Source organism: Anomalospiza imberbis, chromosome 1 (assembly GCF_031753505.1).
Source record: "Anomalospiza imberbis isolate Cuckoo-Finch-1a 21T00152 chromosome 1, ASM3175350v1, whole genome shotgun sequence".
Lineage (NCBI taxonomy): Eukaryota > Metazoa > Chordata > Aves > Passeriformes > Viduidae > Anomalospiza > Anomalospiza imberbis.
In genome coordinates, this window is record NC_089681.1 from 87,842,013 (window position 1) to 87,860,592 (window position 18,580).

General features: G+C 35.5%; 1 protein-coding gene across 5 annotated transcripts in view; it reads right to left on the reverse strand.

The window, feature by feature from the left end:
- The window catches only part of MAK (male germ cell associated kinase), a 28,330-nt gene that overhangs the window by 5,709 nt on the left and 4,041 nt on the right, over window positions 1-18,580 (reverse strand). For all 5 annotated transcript variants that reach the window (XM_068199403.1, XM_068199388.1, XM_068199397.1 and 2 more), the window contains exons 2-12: window positions 16,930-17,267; window positions 15,200-15,254; window positions 14,152-14,273; window positions 13,026-13,105; window positions 11,103-11,235; window positions 10,843-11,014; window positions 6,441-6,608; window positions 4,361-4,675; window positions 3,163-3,353; window positions 2,369-2,499; window positions 320-451 (exon numbers count right to left, since the gene is read on the reverse strand). In XM_068199403.1, the coding sequence (XP_068055504.1) occupies window positions 320-451; window positions 2,369-2,499; window positions 3,163-3,353; window positions 4,361-4,675; window positions 6,441-6,608; window positions 10,843-11,014; window positions 11,103-11,235; window positions 13,026-13,105; window positions 14,152-14,273; window positions 15,200-15,254; window positions 16,930-17,030 (1,600 nt within the window). In that variant the 5' untranslated portion in view covers window positions 17,031-17,267. The remainder of the gene's footprint in view (window positions 1-319; window positions 452-2,368; window positions 2,500-3,162; window positions 3,354-4,360; window positions 4,676-6,440; window positions 6,609-10,842; window positions 11,015-11,102; window positions 11,236-13,025; window positions 13,106-14,151; window positions 14,274-15,199; window positions 15,255-16,929; window positions 17,268-18,580) is intronic.

Consider the following 18,580-nt stretch of genomic DNA (forward strand, 5'->3'; position numbering starts at 1 on the left):
AGGGAGCAGGCAGTAATGAGGCCAAACTACTTGCTTAAATACAGTAAAATAACAGTGCATTATATACAAAATTTATCTTGACAGAACTTTACAAATAGGGGCTGGCCTATACCTTCTTAATGTTCTGAAAGCAAAATACATCATATCTACATCATACATATGAAAAAGTTGGTTTTTTAAGAGTCTTTCACTAAAACAAGAGGAAAACAAAAAGAGCCTAGAATCTAAGTTTAACTGCAGAAGTTAAACTGGATGGTCTTAACTAAATTGATTAAAGCATGAGGAAATATAATGTGACCATTTTCAATTACACTTTTACCTGTAGTATTTCTGCTGTAAGTCAATCCACCCCCAGCATTTGCCAGTGATTTAGCAAACAACTGGTTGTTCCAGGTTCCGTGTGATCCTTCTTTATTGACTGCTGCTAAAGAGACGTTCTTTGGATTTACACCTTAGAAAACAAATGACAGAAAATGTTATAAATACCAACTCTCAAACTTAATTCAACCAATAAATGGCATTTCTAGAACAGAAAACCAACAATGAATCATTTGTCTTATAATGCAAAACATCATTAATGTAAATTAATTATGTCCATTGATTAGGTTTTTAAGCCAGACCATGAAAACCAGTGACACTAATTTAAGAACAATTCTCTTATGCTTTCAAGAGAACTTCTAAAAGACTCTTTAGTATAGGTAATTGGTTTCTATAAAACCATAATCTCATAATTGATATTTTTGTCTGTCAAAAAAGGAACACACAAATTAAAAATACCTATCAAAAGCTAGGGTTCCCGAGGCTGAAAATAAACTATGCTTTTGAGGGTTAAGTTAAAAAGTAGGATATAGGTTCTTGTTACTTCAGCATGTTACAAGCATTACAAGAGTTAATAGGATTACAACACATGAAAGCACCTCTTAGATCTAGTGGTTGCAGAACTAAAGTAATATGGATAAATAACAACTATGTTCCTTGGACCTATTATTCCCTTAAATATTAAAATTAATTATTTTTTACATCTATGCCTTTCTCGTTGAAAATCACAGAGACATTAGAATTGTACTTAATAAAATATAAGAAATACAGATGGTTCTTCCATTTGTCTTACCTTTCCATAGGGAAGTTCCTCTCTTTTTATATTTTTTTATTTTTCTTTTGGACTTAAACTGTTGATTCTCTGAGCATCCTATTTAACATCCCAGAACCGATTTCATATTCAGAAGTCAACACTGCCCTAATGAGTTCCTGACATATTAATTATATGTTGTATCAAAACAACTTGCCTAACAATGGGGAATTCCTCTGTGAGCCACCTAAATTCTCAAACATGGATTACAGAAGTCATGATATGATTACTGTAATTGTACAAACCACAACAAATATACTGAGACACCAAGAAAATAATCTGATTATAGAATATATTCAGAATACTAACTAGAGGAAACATTCTCTTTGCTTTCTCCTTTCCATTCTCATTCCCAGTAATTAAATAATATCACATTATTTTCTTGACAAAATCACCCAGATTTAGACTGATATCTATTTCTAAAGAAAGATGACTGCCTTGAGAAAGGAAGAGAGTGTGTGAATTCCCACCAGTGCCAGTAGATGGATATTTCTAAACACTTTGTACAAGGAAGGGGACTGTGTTTACCAGAATTTGTACATTCAGAAAACCCCAAACATCCTGACACTGCAAAATTGGCAAATATGCACTATATAAAATCATAGAATAGTTTGGGTTGGAAGAGACCTTAAAGATTATCTGTTTCCAATTGCCCTGCCATGGGCAGGGACACCTCCCACTAGACTAGGTTGCTCAATGTTCCATTAAACCTGGCCTTGAACACTGCCAGGGATGGGGCATCCACAGGTCCTCTGGACAATCTGTCCAATGCCTCACGACCCTCACAGTAAAGAATTTCTTCTGTATATCTTTTCTAAATTTCCCCTCTTTCCATTTGAATCCATTACTCCTAGTCCTGTCACTACAGTCCTGATGAAAAACATGTACATAGTTTCTTTAGTCCTCACATACACCTGCTTATAGATTGATCAGGATATATTCCTAATAATCCAAGAGATGCTGGATTTATATTACTGAGGATTTTTTATGTTACAGGTCATAAGAGGGCCTGTGAACTTTTATAGTGTACAAGCAATGTTGAGGTTCTGCCACATTTATATCGGCAGGAATTGCTGCATCAACTGTGATATCTTCTGGGAAAGGCACTTAGTTCAAAACCTGAAAATGTAGCTTGGTTAAGAAAATAAAATTATCCAGTGAGAAATCTAAAGCTTAAATGTATTGTATGTAGATTGTGTACAGCTTGTATTTTCCATATGCATTGACTTTTAACCTTACCAGGCAGATATCTTGATTGGTTTATATAGTAATCTTTTGCTGATGTATTTGATCTTTCAGAATCATTTTTCATCAGACTCTTGTTTTCCCCTCCTGGCTGGATACAGCATGAAGCTTTTGGTTCTGGCACACTGAAAAATCAAAATTTTCAAACCACGTGACCAACAACTCCAACTCAGAATGCCACAAGCTGACCTTAGCCTGAAGAATACAGTGCTCTTTGCTTATCCTACTTTTCTCAGTAGAGTCTGTTTCCACAAAGTAGCAGTCAAACCTAACACCTCACAAGAGCCTGACCTGGGATTTGAAGAAAGAAATGTATTCAACACTATGGATTAAAAGCAAATGTGGCCAAATGGCAGAACATAGTACCATTTAACTGACAAATGAAGAAATGTTAGTATGTCAAATTTTAGTAAAACAGTTTCTTAAATACACAACAAACACCTGAACCATATAGTGTCTGAAAACAAATTTAACTGACAAATTAGTAACTAGTACCATTTAAATGACAAATGAAGAAATGTTAGTATGTCAAATTTTAGTAAAACAGTTTCTTAAATACACAACAAACACCTGAACCATATAGTGTCTGAAAACAAATTTGATTGTTTTTGGATATTATTGGCACTATAACAACATAACACCCAAAGACATCTGCTCATGCAATTCTTGGCATTCTTGCAGAATTTTGGTGACTTGAATTTTAATAGACTTGTCTTAATCAATCTATAAATCTACTTCTGGACACTGTTTACTAAAAGAAATTGTGATTTTATAATTGCAGGACCTACCTAAAAAGAACCTCCTTGTTTTTCTTTTCTTTTAACGGTGCAATGCTAGGCTTCTTTGAAGATGACATTCCAAATTCAGGGTCATCCAAGTCATCCCAGCTATCCACAGCCCTTACCAAAGTCTGACCCCACCGTCTTCTGCTGTTTTTAGGACCTAGTACACCATTCAGAGGGCCACTAGCTGCTTGTTTCTGTTTTAAATAGGGGAAAAAATGTTAAAATAATAATAAAAATGCACTTGCATTAAATTCTAAAATGTTATATTGCGTATCGAGTATAACTCCTGACTACTGCTTTCAGACTTAGAGGGAATTTTTCACAGTGTTTTGTATCTGTTTTGGTCTAGTCTCATTATGACTTTAAGCACAAAACATAACAATAATGCCAGCATGTATTTGAAGTGTAGTTCTTTTGGACTGTCATCCTTGAATTGCTTAAGTCTACCTGAACTAGTGAGGTTGACATTCTGTTTGCAAACCTAGTTCAGTGCTCAACCACTGTTTCTGGCATCTTGCTGAACTCATGCTCTGAACAGTAGTAGGTGAGCTGTCAAGAAACAGAGCACAGTGGTGCAGAACACTACTGTGCCCCCAAAGTAAATACAGCCAATAAACTTTTCTTTAACATTCTGTTCCAATGAAATTACTATGTTTTAAGACTGTCATTCTATCTATCATTTTCCCTCCAGTATTCTCTGAATACCTGTTATTTTTAACGTGCTTTGTATTGCAGTTCAGTGAGTACAAGTAGAAAGCAAAATGGAAGTTACAAACCAAAGTTTAGTATTAATTTTCCTAAAAATCATAATTGCTAAATTCCTCCAAGGTTAGGAAGTGGATGAACCTTTTTGGGTATTTTCCTGCATGAGGCAAATGAAGTTCTCCCTTTCCAATTCTCTATTGTGCACTAACAGTATTGTTGTGAATTGTTTTTCAAAGGTCAATAAGTGACAGCTGTTTCAACCCCATTACTGCATAAGCACATCATTGAGGGCTATTATAATGAACATTGTTGTTACAAGCAATCTATTCTTTTGACTTGCTATAAAATAAGCAGACAGTTATATCCTCATTTATTCCCTATTTATCTATCGGTATCTCCTCTAATAAAACATATGACAATTTTCAAGGGATCACCTAGCTGAACATACTAAGAACTTTTAATAAAACCATCTATGTAGTTATTGAAGACAACTTACAGGCGATGAGTTTTTATTGATAATTGGAAAAAATGGTTGTGCCTGTGGCTGCTGCTGCTTTGGTACTTGCTGGTTAGCTGTATTCTGAGGCAACTGAATTTGCTGGAGAGGCTGGTGGTTAACCTTTGGCAAGGGCTGTGGCTGTGTTTTGTCAGGTAAATCAGGTGAAGACAGAGGTTCTGGCTTAGCTTCCAGTTTAGGTAAAGATGGCTTTAGCTCTGTTGGCTGAACCAGTTTAACAGGAGTCTGCTTCTCCAGATACTGTGGGGGAGGTCCTAAAATTTGGCCAACTTGAAAGTAAGGGTACTTCAAAGCCTGCAGACGAAGATACAACACACTAATTTTAACTTCAAAAAGCTGACTTTGGTAACCTCATCAAGGATCTAATCAGGTTTCTGAAACATTTGAGCAAGCTTTACAGAACAGATGGAAGATGGATGGATAATGAGATAATACGTTAACTGTATATTGAGAACTGGCAGTTCTGTATTTCAAACTCTTCCCATCACATAACTCAGTAAGACTGATCCACTTGTACATATGACAGTAGTCATATCCTTTTGTTCCCTTCTTTATTGCTAGGTGGAGTCTGTATTTTGAGAGCCATTATACATTTAGCACCATTCTATATTTATGCAGTAACAAATCTCTGTTTTAAAAGAGGTAGTCCCTGCTACCTTTAGCACATGCTTTATTACATGTCTCCACTGCTGACTGTGTTTTGGCAACTCGGTGCATAGTCTGAGGTATTTAAATTAAAAACAAAACAAGATAAAACCAACAACTACAAAAACCCCAGAAGTCAGATGGTTGCCATGTATGGGTTCCACAATAATAGGATGTTAATGAGCAAGGCTTTCCCCCCATTTCTCTTATCACCAGCTTTTGCTTTTCTTTAAAATACATTCACTGTGCCTGCTGTGCCTTCCAGGTGTTTATTAAGAAAATACAGCATCTGTCTTAAGGCAGATGTTCATTTGATCCTTTCCATATCCTCTGCTAGATGCAGAGCATGGACACACCTTAGTAAGACACTTCCTCCTACATCAAAACAACCCACTCCATTAATCCTTCTGGGTAGGATCTCACTCTTTTGTTAGTTCTTAAATACATGTTTTGCCTCAGATGCACTCAAGAATCGCTGCCTTTGAACACACTGCCATGTATAGGCATTAAACTCTTCCTTTTGACTGTGGATTACACAACTGCTGCAGCTGCTTCCTTGATAACTCACCTGGGTACAAGCTGGTTATTTGCTTTTATAAAGCACCATACAGTACTTTGTGCAGAGGTACATAGTACTGGACTACAGATAGATCTCCATCACTGTACAATAGACATGCTTTATATAGTGGAGAGGAATGGCTGCTTTATTTGGTACCATCTGCTTAACTGCTTCGGAATCATTTACACTACATCCACGTAGGCTAACTTGCAATATGTCCTTTCTTTCCCAGTTGAATTCCTCATTTGTATGTTCTAAATAGGATTACATTAGGTATGAATTATACAAAAAATCCACAGAATGTAACCATCTTTGGTCCTCGAAATATGTTTTATGAAAATTAACTTGGAGTAAAACTGTGACCTTTGTGAGCTATTGGCACATTCTTCAAAAAGTTCTTTCTTTATCACTTAGTACAATTTACATTCCGAGTAAAAATAAGCCTTAGCACTTCCATACTGCATTCCATGTGCGGCTTCACAAAAAGCCAAGTTTTCAAACTTTTCAGTACCTCGGTTTGTACAGATGGGGAGGAAAACAAAAGTGGCGAAGTGATGACAGACACAATTGAAACATTTGCACCTCAGCTATTTCTCTGTCCTGTACAGAGAGAATTTTAAGATATGCCAGTATAGAAGACAACATCACTGAAATAACTGAAGAGTTTCTGATATCTGCTGAGCCAGGCTTAGAACTTTCTTTTCTAACCACTCAGTCTCATTCCCACCAAAGCGTTCAAAATGAGGAGACATTTGTGGCCATCGCTATTATGACAATCATTTGGTCTCTGTATCTACAATTTTTTAACAATGCAAGAAAATTTAGTCTTATACTTAATCATTCATGTGCTCAGACCTGACTTGCTGTAGGTCTCTTCTTTGGATTCCAGTTCAGCATATCACTCATAAGCTTTATTGCTTCATTGCTTGCATTTGGGATGAGAGTTTTTAGGCTTATAGGGACACATTGTGGGAAACGGAAATTCATGGCAGAAGCAAGGTGGTATCCTTCTGTCCAGTCACTCTGTTTCAAAGGAAAGAAAAATCAGCACCAAAGAAGAACAAAGATGTATTTAGATAGAATTTAATGCAGCTTGAGTCATGCTTGGTCTGCATGGCTCCTTCCTATATGGTTGAAAACAAGCATTCCTGTTTTCCATGACAATTATTACAACACTAGTGAATGCAGCATCAGTTTCCAATGGCAGTCTTCCTGAGGTCTCCTGTAGCTAAAGGTGGAACCATCACCATGAATAACACACTTGGACACATTCTATCTAAAGGAGACCAGAGTGCAAAAGAACCGGGAATGGTACTGAACATCCCATCTGCCAAAGAAATGAGCCCAGCAGCTGACTTCAACATGCCCTCTTCATGGAAATAGAGGTGAGGCCCTTCCATTCACCATGCCACAGCTGTATAACCATGATGCAGCCTCTACAATATAGCGCTGATCCCACCATTATGACAGTCAATGATTAAGTTACAACCAGATAGAATTGCAACATTAAAAAAACCATGACCATCAGATACCAACTTTTTAAAAACACGTTTAACTTTCCAAAAGTAAACCTTGAAGTCCTTTGTTGCTTGATAACTGCATTCTTGGAATACTGAACTACAGGAATTTCAAAGACCTCAAGAGACCATTTGCTCTACACCCTTGTCCCTTCCTGACAGGTGTTAAGTCTCAAAAAGCTTCTAATTTCTGGCAATCCACAGCCAGACTATACAGATTACTTCAGAGAGTAATCTCCTCAAGATTAGGAAAATGGAGGTTTCTCATAAAAAAATTACCATTGTTGAGTATCTTATCATCCACAGATACCAAGAAGGACTACCTGATTCTTCCCTCTAGAGTGGCCTTTTTATACATTAGCAGGTGTATTTATTTTCCCTTCTTCTAGTCTTTGTACAGGCTAAAGAAACCCAAACAATTCCTAGGGTCTAGGCTTTTAAAGTCTTATTTCCTCTCTAGACTCTGATTTTTCTCTCTTGAAAAGGATAACTCTAAACTAGATATAATACAGCAAATGAAACAAAGATTAGTTCACATGTTAATGGGCAATACTCATTTTTCTACAAACTGGTATGGTATTTGTCTTTAGACATACAATATACTAAATAGCTCCTACGACCTCTCCTACAGAGGTGTTAGCTGGATGGTTATCCACAGCTATTTATGTAGCTGATTATTCCTGCCTAGGTACAGCATTCTGTGCACTACTGAAAAAATTTCTTTAAAGCTACATCTCTAATTCTATACAAAAAAAAAACCCCAGTCTAATCTTATTTTCTAACAAAATTCTTCTCTGCCTGCCATCTACTAGCTTAAGTAGCAAAATCTACTCTACCAGAAAGCCTTCAATAAAATTAAAAAAAAATTCATCAGAGGCAGAACCACTCGAGTTCTATTGAAATCATCTTTTGAATAGGAGCCAGTGAAGCTTACTCTTTGGGTAGCTCTTTCCAAACAGGTATGCTCTTATTATGCAATTTGCATAGAAATATGCTGCTGAGAATGTTATCAGGGATAGCATTAGAAACCCTGCTGAAGACAAGGTGTAACATTTGTTCTCTTCCTCTATCCACCAAGCTTACTGCACTGCTACAGGGCTAACTGGACTGATTTGATACAATTTGGTCTTAAGGTACCATGATAGCCATTACTCATCTTTTTATGTACAACAGTTTTAGCTCTGTTAGTACAGTCCATGGTAACAAAAAACCTCAGCTATAATGATAAATCACATCTGCTTAAAATAAGTCTCAAGATTTCAAGTGACTTCCTTTTTTACTTCTGAGAACAGTTTGTTCATTTAAATCAATGGAGAAAAACTTCCTTCCCTCACTGCATTGCCCTTCTTTATTGAGTTTGGTGGCATTCTGTCTGCTAGAAATAAAGGAACAGTTTACAACAAAGTACCAAGGGCTGCATGTTGAACTGATGAAGCATAAGGATAAAGTGAAAATAGTACAAGAGCAAAAATGAAAAATACATTTTTATTTAGTTAAAAAAATTAATTTGCAATAATTTAAAGTGCTGACCTTCAGCTAATGAAAATGCATTTAATTAATCTCTGCTATTGAGGTTGTCATCAATTTTTTCATTAAATTCACATAGTACAAGTGCACCACCACTGCCAATACCTGAATGGTGCAATTTAATTTATTTATAAAATAAATAAAGCAACTTAATTTATAAAATAAAACAAAATAGTTGCCTGCCACTATTTAAAACACCCAGATTCACCGAAGTCATTGGTATGTTGTTATGGACTTAAGCACAGGAAGGTAAACTGGAATGAAGATAGCTTCTGGGCCTAATTCCTGTAATTCATTATTGCAGGATAACAGAATAAATGAGAATGCATGTCTGAAAAAAAATTGTAAAACTACCTGCAAAATCACACTATTAAAATAACTACTTATATTTTTCAGAATGTAAGTACTTGTAACAAATGCATTATTTGTTGTGATAATTCCTATCATACTATTTAAGTACTCCTTTTACACAACAATCTCCCTGAAGAATGCCTTAGCATTGTCATAAGGAGAGAAAATTCCCGAGTCTGCCCAGCAGATGACAGGGACACAAAGTAATTAATTACAGTTTCCTGATTCTGGAGGGCTGACTTACTATGTCTTTAACTCTTAGGGTCTTTAAGGGAGGCAACAATTTTTTTCTAGATAATTCAGCTGGTAATGCTCCCTGTTTTCTCAAGCAATAAGCTTTCTAGTCAGGGAATGACAGACTCTAAACAGTCAGGATTAGCTTCTGTTAGGTCCTTGTAAGGTTAGAGGAAAAACACAGCAATCAGCTCAGTGCTGCTCTGCTACTGCTCACAGTGAAAACCTCTCTCTGATCTCCCTGTACTTAAGAGCTTGTTTATGCTGTACATTAAAAATGTTCCAGAAGCCAGCATGGTACTGTCTTTCAGTCTTCTTATGCATCAAAATGTTCCTCTAACTATCCTAGATTTGTGATCTGCTTAAGAAAGTTCACATCTGCATTTGAAAACTCAAGTCTTAAAATAATGCTCCTATTTGCACATTATTCCTGAAGCACAACTGTGTCATGGCAAGCACTATTTTACACATCATACCAATTTTCAGTGAGTCCTCCTGACTCAATTTTCACTTCCACAACATATCATCTATAACTCTTCACCTTACCTTTTCCTCTTTGCTCTGTCATGAGTTTGCACCTGTTTCTCAGAATGTTCTCTTGGATGTTTTGCCACTGCTTCAAGCTCTGCATGTTCCCAGCTAAGCTTAATCTATTTCTAAGTTTTCTGTTCCTTACTTCTCTATTGCTAACAGCTCCTTTACTGGACAAGAATTATACTGTATTTTATATAAACAGAACACTAATGAAACTGATGTTTCTCTCTCCACCCTTAGGTTGTTCAGATCTAGGTCGACTGTGTTTGGTCAGTTATTCCACCAAGTTCTATTTGTACCCATAAAATACTGTTATGTATCTGCCATTTTTTACTTTAGTCTACAAAAATATTTAATAGCATACGGTCTTTCTTTTTAGTTCACTCAAACATTTGAAGGTAACCTTATTCTTTTTTCACATATTCTTCCACTCATTTACTAAAACAACTATTAAACAGAATATAATTGCATCCATTTTTATATGCACTACTCAAACCTTCCTTGTAATTTTAAATAGGATTTAGCTCATCCAGACAATAAACAAAAAGAACTGTTTCCTCTGTAAAATACTGCACATTTTCCCTCAATTACTTCTTATTGCTAATGATACTTATGAGACATCTGTGTCTGAAATTAAATGTTTCTTTTATGCTTTAAAAATAAGAAAAGCATAATTTGTCTTATTTATGGTAACTTTTACAAGCTCCAAATTCTGTGTGCCAGCACAGAAGAATTACACTTTTGGGAAGGGAAAGCAAATTGGCTCTGGTAATTTAAATCCTAGGAGACTTCTGATTTGCTTTTCATTATGAATAGCTTTAAATAACTAAATTAAACAATTTTATCTGGTTTTCATCAGAGGAAAGGAAGGCTTCATATAATGGTATGATATACAGCAAATGTTAATATACAACAAAAGACTAGCATTACATGTCTTAGTGGAAGCTGAAAAGAAATACAGTTGAGCAAACACTAAGTCTGCAGGAAACTTACTGAAAAAATAATTCAATATGTATGTTCTGAAAGATAATACTGAATATTTTGTAATAATTTATTTTTGGTAATAAAATTGTGTGAGGTTATTTAAGCCTTACTTTCTTTGGAGTCCCTAGGACTTGGCAAATTTTAAAGATTTCATCTACTTCACTTGTGCCTGGGAAAAGAGGTCTGAGTGTGTATAACTCAGCCATTATGCTGCCAACTGCCCATATATCAATAGGTGAGCTATAGACAGAAGATCTCAGCAAAACTTCAGGAGCACGGTACCTGTGAGAATGGAAGGAAATAAATGAGTTAAAATGGTCATAGGAGGGTAATTAGTTAAGCTAATGTATTAAATTCTTGATATACTTACCACCTGGTAGAAACATAATCTGTATAAGGTGGCTGAGATCTTAGTTCTCTAGCTAACCCAAAATCTGCAATTTTCACAAGTTCTGGTCCACTACAGAGAAGGTTTTCAGGCTTCATATCCCTATGAAAAAATCCTGAAGAAGACCAAAGAGAAAAGAATTGCAAATTATCACAGAATCTCTTCTTAGCAGCATTTTCTAATAGGACTAATCCAATATTTACTTTGGGATGTTTTGGAATAATATAGTGGTTTTCAAGTCTTTTTCATTTTCTTTTTTTTTTTTTTTTAATTCAACATAAAATAATTGGAACCCTCCTCCAACAAATGCACACATTTTCCCTCCAGTGATAATTACACCAAGTGTTCTTAAATTAACAAATGTAAGCTGTCATTAGCACACTAAGGAAAATTAATTGGCTGGCAGCAACATCAAGCAAAAACAGTTTCAGAAGGAAATCTTTCACAAAAACTACAACTGCTTTTTCAGTTTTGAATAATGGAAAATTGAGCATCTGACATACTTACTTGATTCATAAAATTGCTTGAACGATTTTTAGCTACTTTTTTATCATTGTGACAGCAATTTGGAGATACAGACATATAAAGGATATCCAAATCCTGCTCAGAAATGCTAATATTAGTAATGCAGGGACATAAAACTTCTTCAATGCATGCTGTTGGCTGGAGGATCTCTATACTTGGACAGTGGTTAAGTCACTAAGCAAATTAATTCTGCTGTTTAATTGGAACACACAATTTGTTATGTTATCCATTAATTTGATTGAAATCCACTTGCTAGAATAAAGCACTGAATTTCTGCATGCATAAATTTAAAATGACTGTAAGAAAATGTCTGAAATTATTACAGTGAAATGTAAATGTTCAAATTTATCATACCTGGTTTTCCCTTATACACTTATGGTCAAATCAAGGTATTAATATTGTAACTTAAAATTGAAAGTTTTTCTTAAAATCTAGTTTTCTAATTTATTTCACAGAGAAATGAGGTAGGAAAGGGGGATGCTAACAATCAGAGAACAGTATATGATCCTGATCAGAAGGGAAATAAAATTTCAATTTCTGGGTATTTGATAAAACTAATTATTGACTTAATTCACCAACAGGCCTCTTCAGGGTACACTGAAAGTCACTCAAACTTCGCTAGGAACACTGTTTCTAATTTTATTTTCAGCTAATATTTTATTGTCTTTGGAAAGTTTTAAGGATACCAATGTGATGTGAAGAACAACTACAAAATAAAAATGTTGAGCATGAGAGTAAATTACCACCTTTTTAAATGCAAAGGACTTTGATACCAGTATTTCAGAAAATAGTTCGCAGAGAGATATTAAACATGAGCATTAGGAATTTTGCAAACACTGTGAAACTTTTTATTGTTGTGAGTACACCTCACCTCTTATTTAGATTGTGCCTGTAATTCCTAGAAACATCCCACTGACTAAAATACTTAAATCCAGGTTGTATTCAATAAAGACACTGTTTGAATTTCTTAGTGAACAAGTTATTTTAGTATTTTTTATATGTAGAGTATCATGTTACTTATAGTATCTCAACACAAGAGTATTGATGTATTGATGTATTAATGCTTCTCAGTTAGATCTTTTTGAGGATGCAGAAGTGATTAGTATAACAAAGAATACAAATTTCTTTAGTTTGTTTATTCATCTGCTAACTATAGCAGAAAAAACTACTGCACAGTGTATGCACAACATCCAGTGCTTTCCAAGAGAAATAGGAACTTCAGGCAAAGTTTAAAACTGCAACACACTTGAAAGAGGAAACCATGATTTTATCAGAGATTATTAACAGCCCTTGCTAGGTTATTTTATTCATGTTATTTCTGTGCATGATCTTATTTTCTAAAAGAAGTGCTACACAGTTAAACTCTAGTAGGAAACCTACCATGTTTGTGGATGAAAGCCAGCCCTTGCAATATCTGATACATCATGTTTCTGATGACTGACTCAGGAAAAAACTTGTTTCTGTGAAGAAACAGGGTAAAAACTTATATAGTTAAGAAAAATAATGTGTCTTCAGAACATATGTGTTTTTTTATTTTGCCTAACACATCATGAACACATGAAAACAGACCCATCAAGTCAAAGTAAGAGAGATGCAACTCTCATTTCAAAACTCTATTGGGCCTTAATGTCAACCACTTTAAGTGCAGCAGCAGAACTTCTGTGCTGAGATGTTCATAGTGCTGTCTCTTTGTAGAAGCTGGCTGGCCAGCAGTGTGCTTGACCAGGTGAATGTGGAATGCACAGTGCTGTAGCAAGGCACACTGCAGCACTTGTAGGTGCATTACCCAGTGATGCCCTTAAGGGAGCCCTGATAAGAGCAATTCTGCTCAGCTGCAGAGTAACATTGTGCTCATGTCACCAGCAGCTACCTCAGGATGTCAACCCAAGGGTTTGGCACATTAGGAGATACAAGTGCATGACAAAGTTGAAGGAAACCCACACAAAAGGCAAAACAATTCTTCAAAATAAAATGTTACTGAAAAGGCAGGTCCTACTCCAAAGACCACCTTGCAGGCCTTGCTATGTACTGTTTGTCCAAGATTGCAACATCAGAGTTAGCCTACATTAGGCCATTCTTACAAAGATGCATGCATGTACCATCCCCACCTTAAGTCAAACCCATGAGCAAAAGTAGCATGAACAGTGTTCACCCAATCCTTCACACATTAAAATGAAAGCTAATGAAGTAAAAAAAAAAAAAAAAACAAAAAACAAAACCAAACACAACTATTTGGAATTTCTCTTATGCCTCTACACAAAGGTATGCAAGCTCTCCTGTTAACAAGTGATCAAACTTATTTCCAAAAGCATTATAATATGCAGTGTTGTAACAGAGCAATGCAGAACTCTACCCTCAGATAAGCTGGTGCAGCAACTCCTGCTTTACAACAATGGGGCTACAAGAAGAGCCAAAACAAGAAAACCCCAAAGTGTTCTTCAAAGCACTATAAGAATTATTAAATAAAGCATGATAGCAGACTACTTTTCTGTGAAAAAAGGCATACCTATCCTTCATTAGCTGATAGAGATTTTCCTTCATGTACTCAAATACAAAGTAAAGGTGGTCATTTTCTCGTATGACTTCCTTCAATTTTATTACATTGGCATGGTTTAGCTTCTTCAGAGACTGCAACAGAGCAAAATACAGCTTCAGATAACCCCACAGTGACCTTGATTCCTTACCAGAACAAAATTTTTAACATGTAAGTTTCTGGCACAACATAGTCATTCATATGATACCCCATTATTTACCTTGTAATCTGTTTTAAAGAACAATCCAGAAGTTTGAACAAATTTCAAATTAAAAGCAACAACTATATTAATAGTAGTTTAAACCTATTTCTAGGGATTACCTCAGAGCTGGAGTAAAGATTAGCACAAAAACCTAATTCCCTACAACAAAACACAAATCTGAAGCTGCAAGAGCTCTTGCTCGCTTAACTGAATAAGAAAACCTGCATTCTTTTTGGGGTTTTTTTCCTTCCTTTTGGCATGAAACTTTCATGAAGAAGGATTCTCTTACAGATGTTCATTTTGGACACCCTGATTTGTGTGAAGTCTCCAATAGGTTAAATCAAAAGCCCATTAGTAGCAAGTTTTGTATATACAGAAAATCAGATGCCCAAAACATAGAATTATTTGAGATTTAAGCTCAGGTTTTCAAGTGTTATTCTATCACTTGGCTAGCCAAAACTCCCAGTGCTTTCTACAGATGCCCCAAACACAAGATGTACAGAATGGATACACAGCTAGAAATCTGGAAGCAAAACGAAAGAGGAGGATGGTAAACCACAGAAACACACACATACAAAATCAATTCCTTCTCCTTTCTCAAAGATAAGAGGCTTGGCTATGAGACATGGCCACTGCTAGAGAATACTGGGATATTCCACAAATCAGCAGGACCTCTAGGAATGCTAGCACCCCACAGTTTTGTGAAATCTGTCAGCATTTAAGGAGTTCATAGAATTTGGCCTCACTTGGACACAGTAGCTGCCCTTTTCCTTCATGCAAGCCTAACCAGACACTTATTTTTATATGTGGCATGTTTACCTTGACTTCTCTCAAATTCATACATTCATCCCATGAATAGAACTTTCTTTTCATTCTGAAATAAAGTCCAAGATAAAGTATTTTCAGTGAACAGTACAGAATGCTTTTAGAATTAGAAAACCTAAATTATATTTTCTAAGACTAGCTTTATCTATATTTTGAATTCAATTTAAAACATTCTAGCATACCCATTAGCAATATAATTAAAAACAAAGTCCATGGTTAGAATTGCTAAAAATTTACAGTGATCAATCATGAAACACTGAAACATATCTTTAGAAGAATACAGCCAGAAACCATGTTACTCCAAAGCAAAAGGGACATAAAATCTCTTCGTATCATTTGAATTGTGCTTTTAACAATAAAGTAAGCAACAATGACACTGCACATACAAGATGGAAAATCACATCCTTATGCATAAGTTGCATATTCTTGGAAAACAAAAAAATTAAATTTTTGAAATCTACAAAATATCTGGACTGCTTTCTATTAAAATTAAGCACCTGACTTGATTGGTCATTTTAAAAATCTGTTCCAAGACATTAATTAAAAAAAAAGTTTCATGTTTTTCAAGCAACATCATAGCCTCTAAACTAATTGTTATACATAACAGTGTAACACATTTATTTTTAATAAATCCAAATATGGACATTTGGTCTTGTTCAGATCTTGGGATGAAGTTGTGAATGCCATTGATGTGTTTTGGTAAAGTTTTAGCACCTAAAGTGAAGAGATTTAAGCCCATAATTTTCATTTAAAATTAAAATATCTTCAAGCAAAACTGTACCCCCTCAAGGCCCAAACTTAAAAATCAGACACCAGAATTCCAAATCCTGAAATCACAAAATGAACTACTTCCCACAAAATGTTGTTCCTTTTGCTAAAAATAATTAAAATAATCAATTGGAGATTCTTTATTTAGCTTAGATTAATATTAACTTCAGTAACAGTACCAGCAAGATATGGTGACATTCTCAGAAATTCTGAAAGAAAAATTCAGTCAATTATATTACATTTATCATATTGCAGTAGATCCATAAATGAGAGAAAAAAGTCTGAGCAAGTTACAATTTCTGGTATTTCAACTTACACTTTATATCCTGCTTGCAATTCTCTAGGAATACAAGGGGAATTCCCCCATGGCTTGAGTAGAATTTTTCTTGTTTCGTGATCATCTTTTAAGGCAAGGATGACAATACTCTTGATTGCACAGAACACAAGTTTATTGGAGCCAGGGAGACAGCCTTTATTTACCTGACCAGATTGTTACTGTTGTCTATCACTATAGCAACACATGAAAATTAATGCAGTATTTACAAAGATTCAGGGGGCTGGAATGGAATTTCAAAACTACCTGTTAAGATTGCTATTTCTGCAATTCATATAAACAGACTCCCTAACTAATCCCATTCACTTTTGCTTCTCCTTTGGTGCTGGCCTAACAACATTTTTAGAAGGAAGCATGTTCAAGCTGAACAAAAGCAGCATGCAATTTTACAAGCCAACATAAATCAGTAAATTAAACTGATGTGTCTCTCTATTGATCAGTTACCAGAAATCTGACTCACAATCACCTTGTTCAACATCTTAATTAAAAAAAAAAAAGTTATGTTAATTTCCTTTTAAAAGGGGACTTTTTTCAATTCTACACAAATGGAATACAACAATAAAGTCAAAAGTGAAAATCTAAGATGTTGCAAGCACCTTTACTGAACTGAGATGCTACATACCTTTTGATAGCCACAAGTTCTCCTGACTCATTGCTCTTCCCCATCAACACGCTGCCATAGGTGCCATCACCCAGTTGTTTCATAATTGTGTAACGATTCATTTCTTTATGACTCAGACAGCCAAAAGCTTATGAAATGCTAAATGTCTTCTGTTTTATTAAAGGGTTCTGTGCCCTTTGATTTTCTTAAGAGAAATCTTTTTCCAGACTTTTTTATGTTGGTGAATGTTTCTCATAACAGAGCAGGATATTCACATCTCTCTTCCAAACTACAGCTGCTTTGAGATCCAGTTACAAAGAATGGGAGACAGAAGGACATGGTCATTCTCACACAGATCCCTAAACAAAACAACAAAAAAAGACTAGGTAGTTCTACAGTATTTTAGGAAAGAGACACTCTACTACTTGTATCAAACAATAACACCCTCCAGAACCATATGTGCTTTTTAAATGGACGTAAATGTAATTAGCTCCTCTAAATTTTTCAAACTACAGAAGGTGCCTACTGTACAATTAGGGTTAGAGTAAGCAGAAACTGGAGAGTCAAGGTTACTGTCATAATTCCCTAGAACCAGCCAAGTGTTTTTAAAGCTGGTGTATTCTGATAGAAGCCCTTACTCTGAATTTGTAGACAGCAGCAGCTTCCTGAACTATTACAAAGGCACGTTGAAGTTCTGGAAAACATAAGGACACAAATTTTGCACAGGGTACCACAGCAAACTTAGGGTCTGAATACTGTGTTTTGGAAAGGTAATGCAAGCAGGCTTCCCATGCTTAAAAGTTAGTGAGGAAGAGAGGTGGAGCAGCAAGATAACCACTGCATTCTTCACTCACATAAATAGATTTGTTATAAATGGACATCTTACTTTGAAGCTCACACAATTCTTAGGCATGGTGATGGCTGAAAAGTTAAGTTTATTTTTCAGCTTTACAAGGCCTACAGAGAGAAGCATAGAGCTTACATGCACTGGTATAGAAGATTAAATTTGAACTGTCATTTGGAAAAGAATCCATATTGAACAATGTTGAATCACCATATTTGAATCAATGTAAATATTAATTTGAATCCCAAAACCAAGTTTGAATCCGAACCCCAGGTTCCATTACACACAATACTATCTGTCACCAGTGCTTCAGATGAAGGCCAGTTGCCTGATGTTAAACACTTACATAAACTCAGAAGAGTCACCCACTTATTTATGCAGGACTAGGAAAAACGAACCACCTCTCATTGCACCATTTACTCACTGTAACCCAAATGCTAATAGACAAACAAACACTGAATGTTAACTGAATATTAGCATACAAAAATAAAAACTCATGAACAATATATATACAAAATAAAACTCAAAGTAATGAGAACACACCATCAGACTACCTTTATAGGAGATTGAGAACTTAGCATGCAACTCTCTAGTCCTTATCCTTATGCCAATATTAGCTACAGTCTGGTCTGTTCAAACAGATTAAGAAACTCTGATTTAGCTGATAACAAGACTCAGGCTTGAGATTTATAGGCGTGGCAAAATAACAATAAAATTGGCCTCTCAAGGAGTGTGAAATATACATTCTCAAGCAGACTAGCCTGCTGTGTAAAGGAAACAGCTGCCTGGACAATAGACCAATGTTTCTAAGCTCTTAGTTGAAATGTT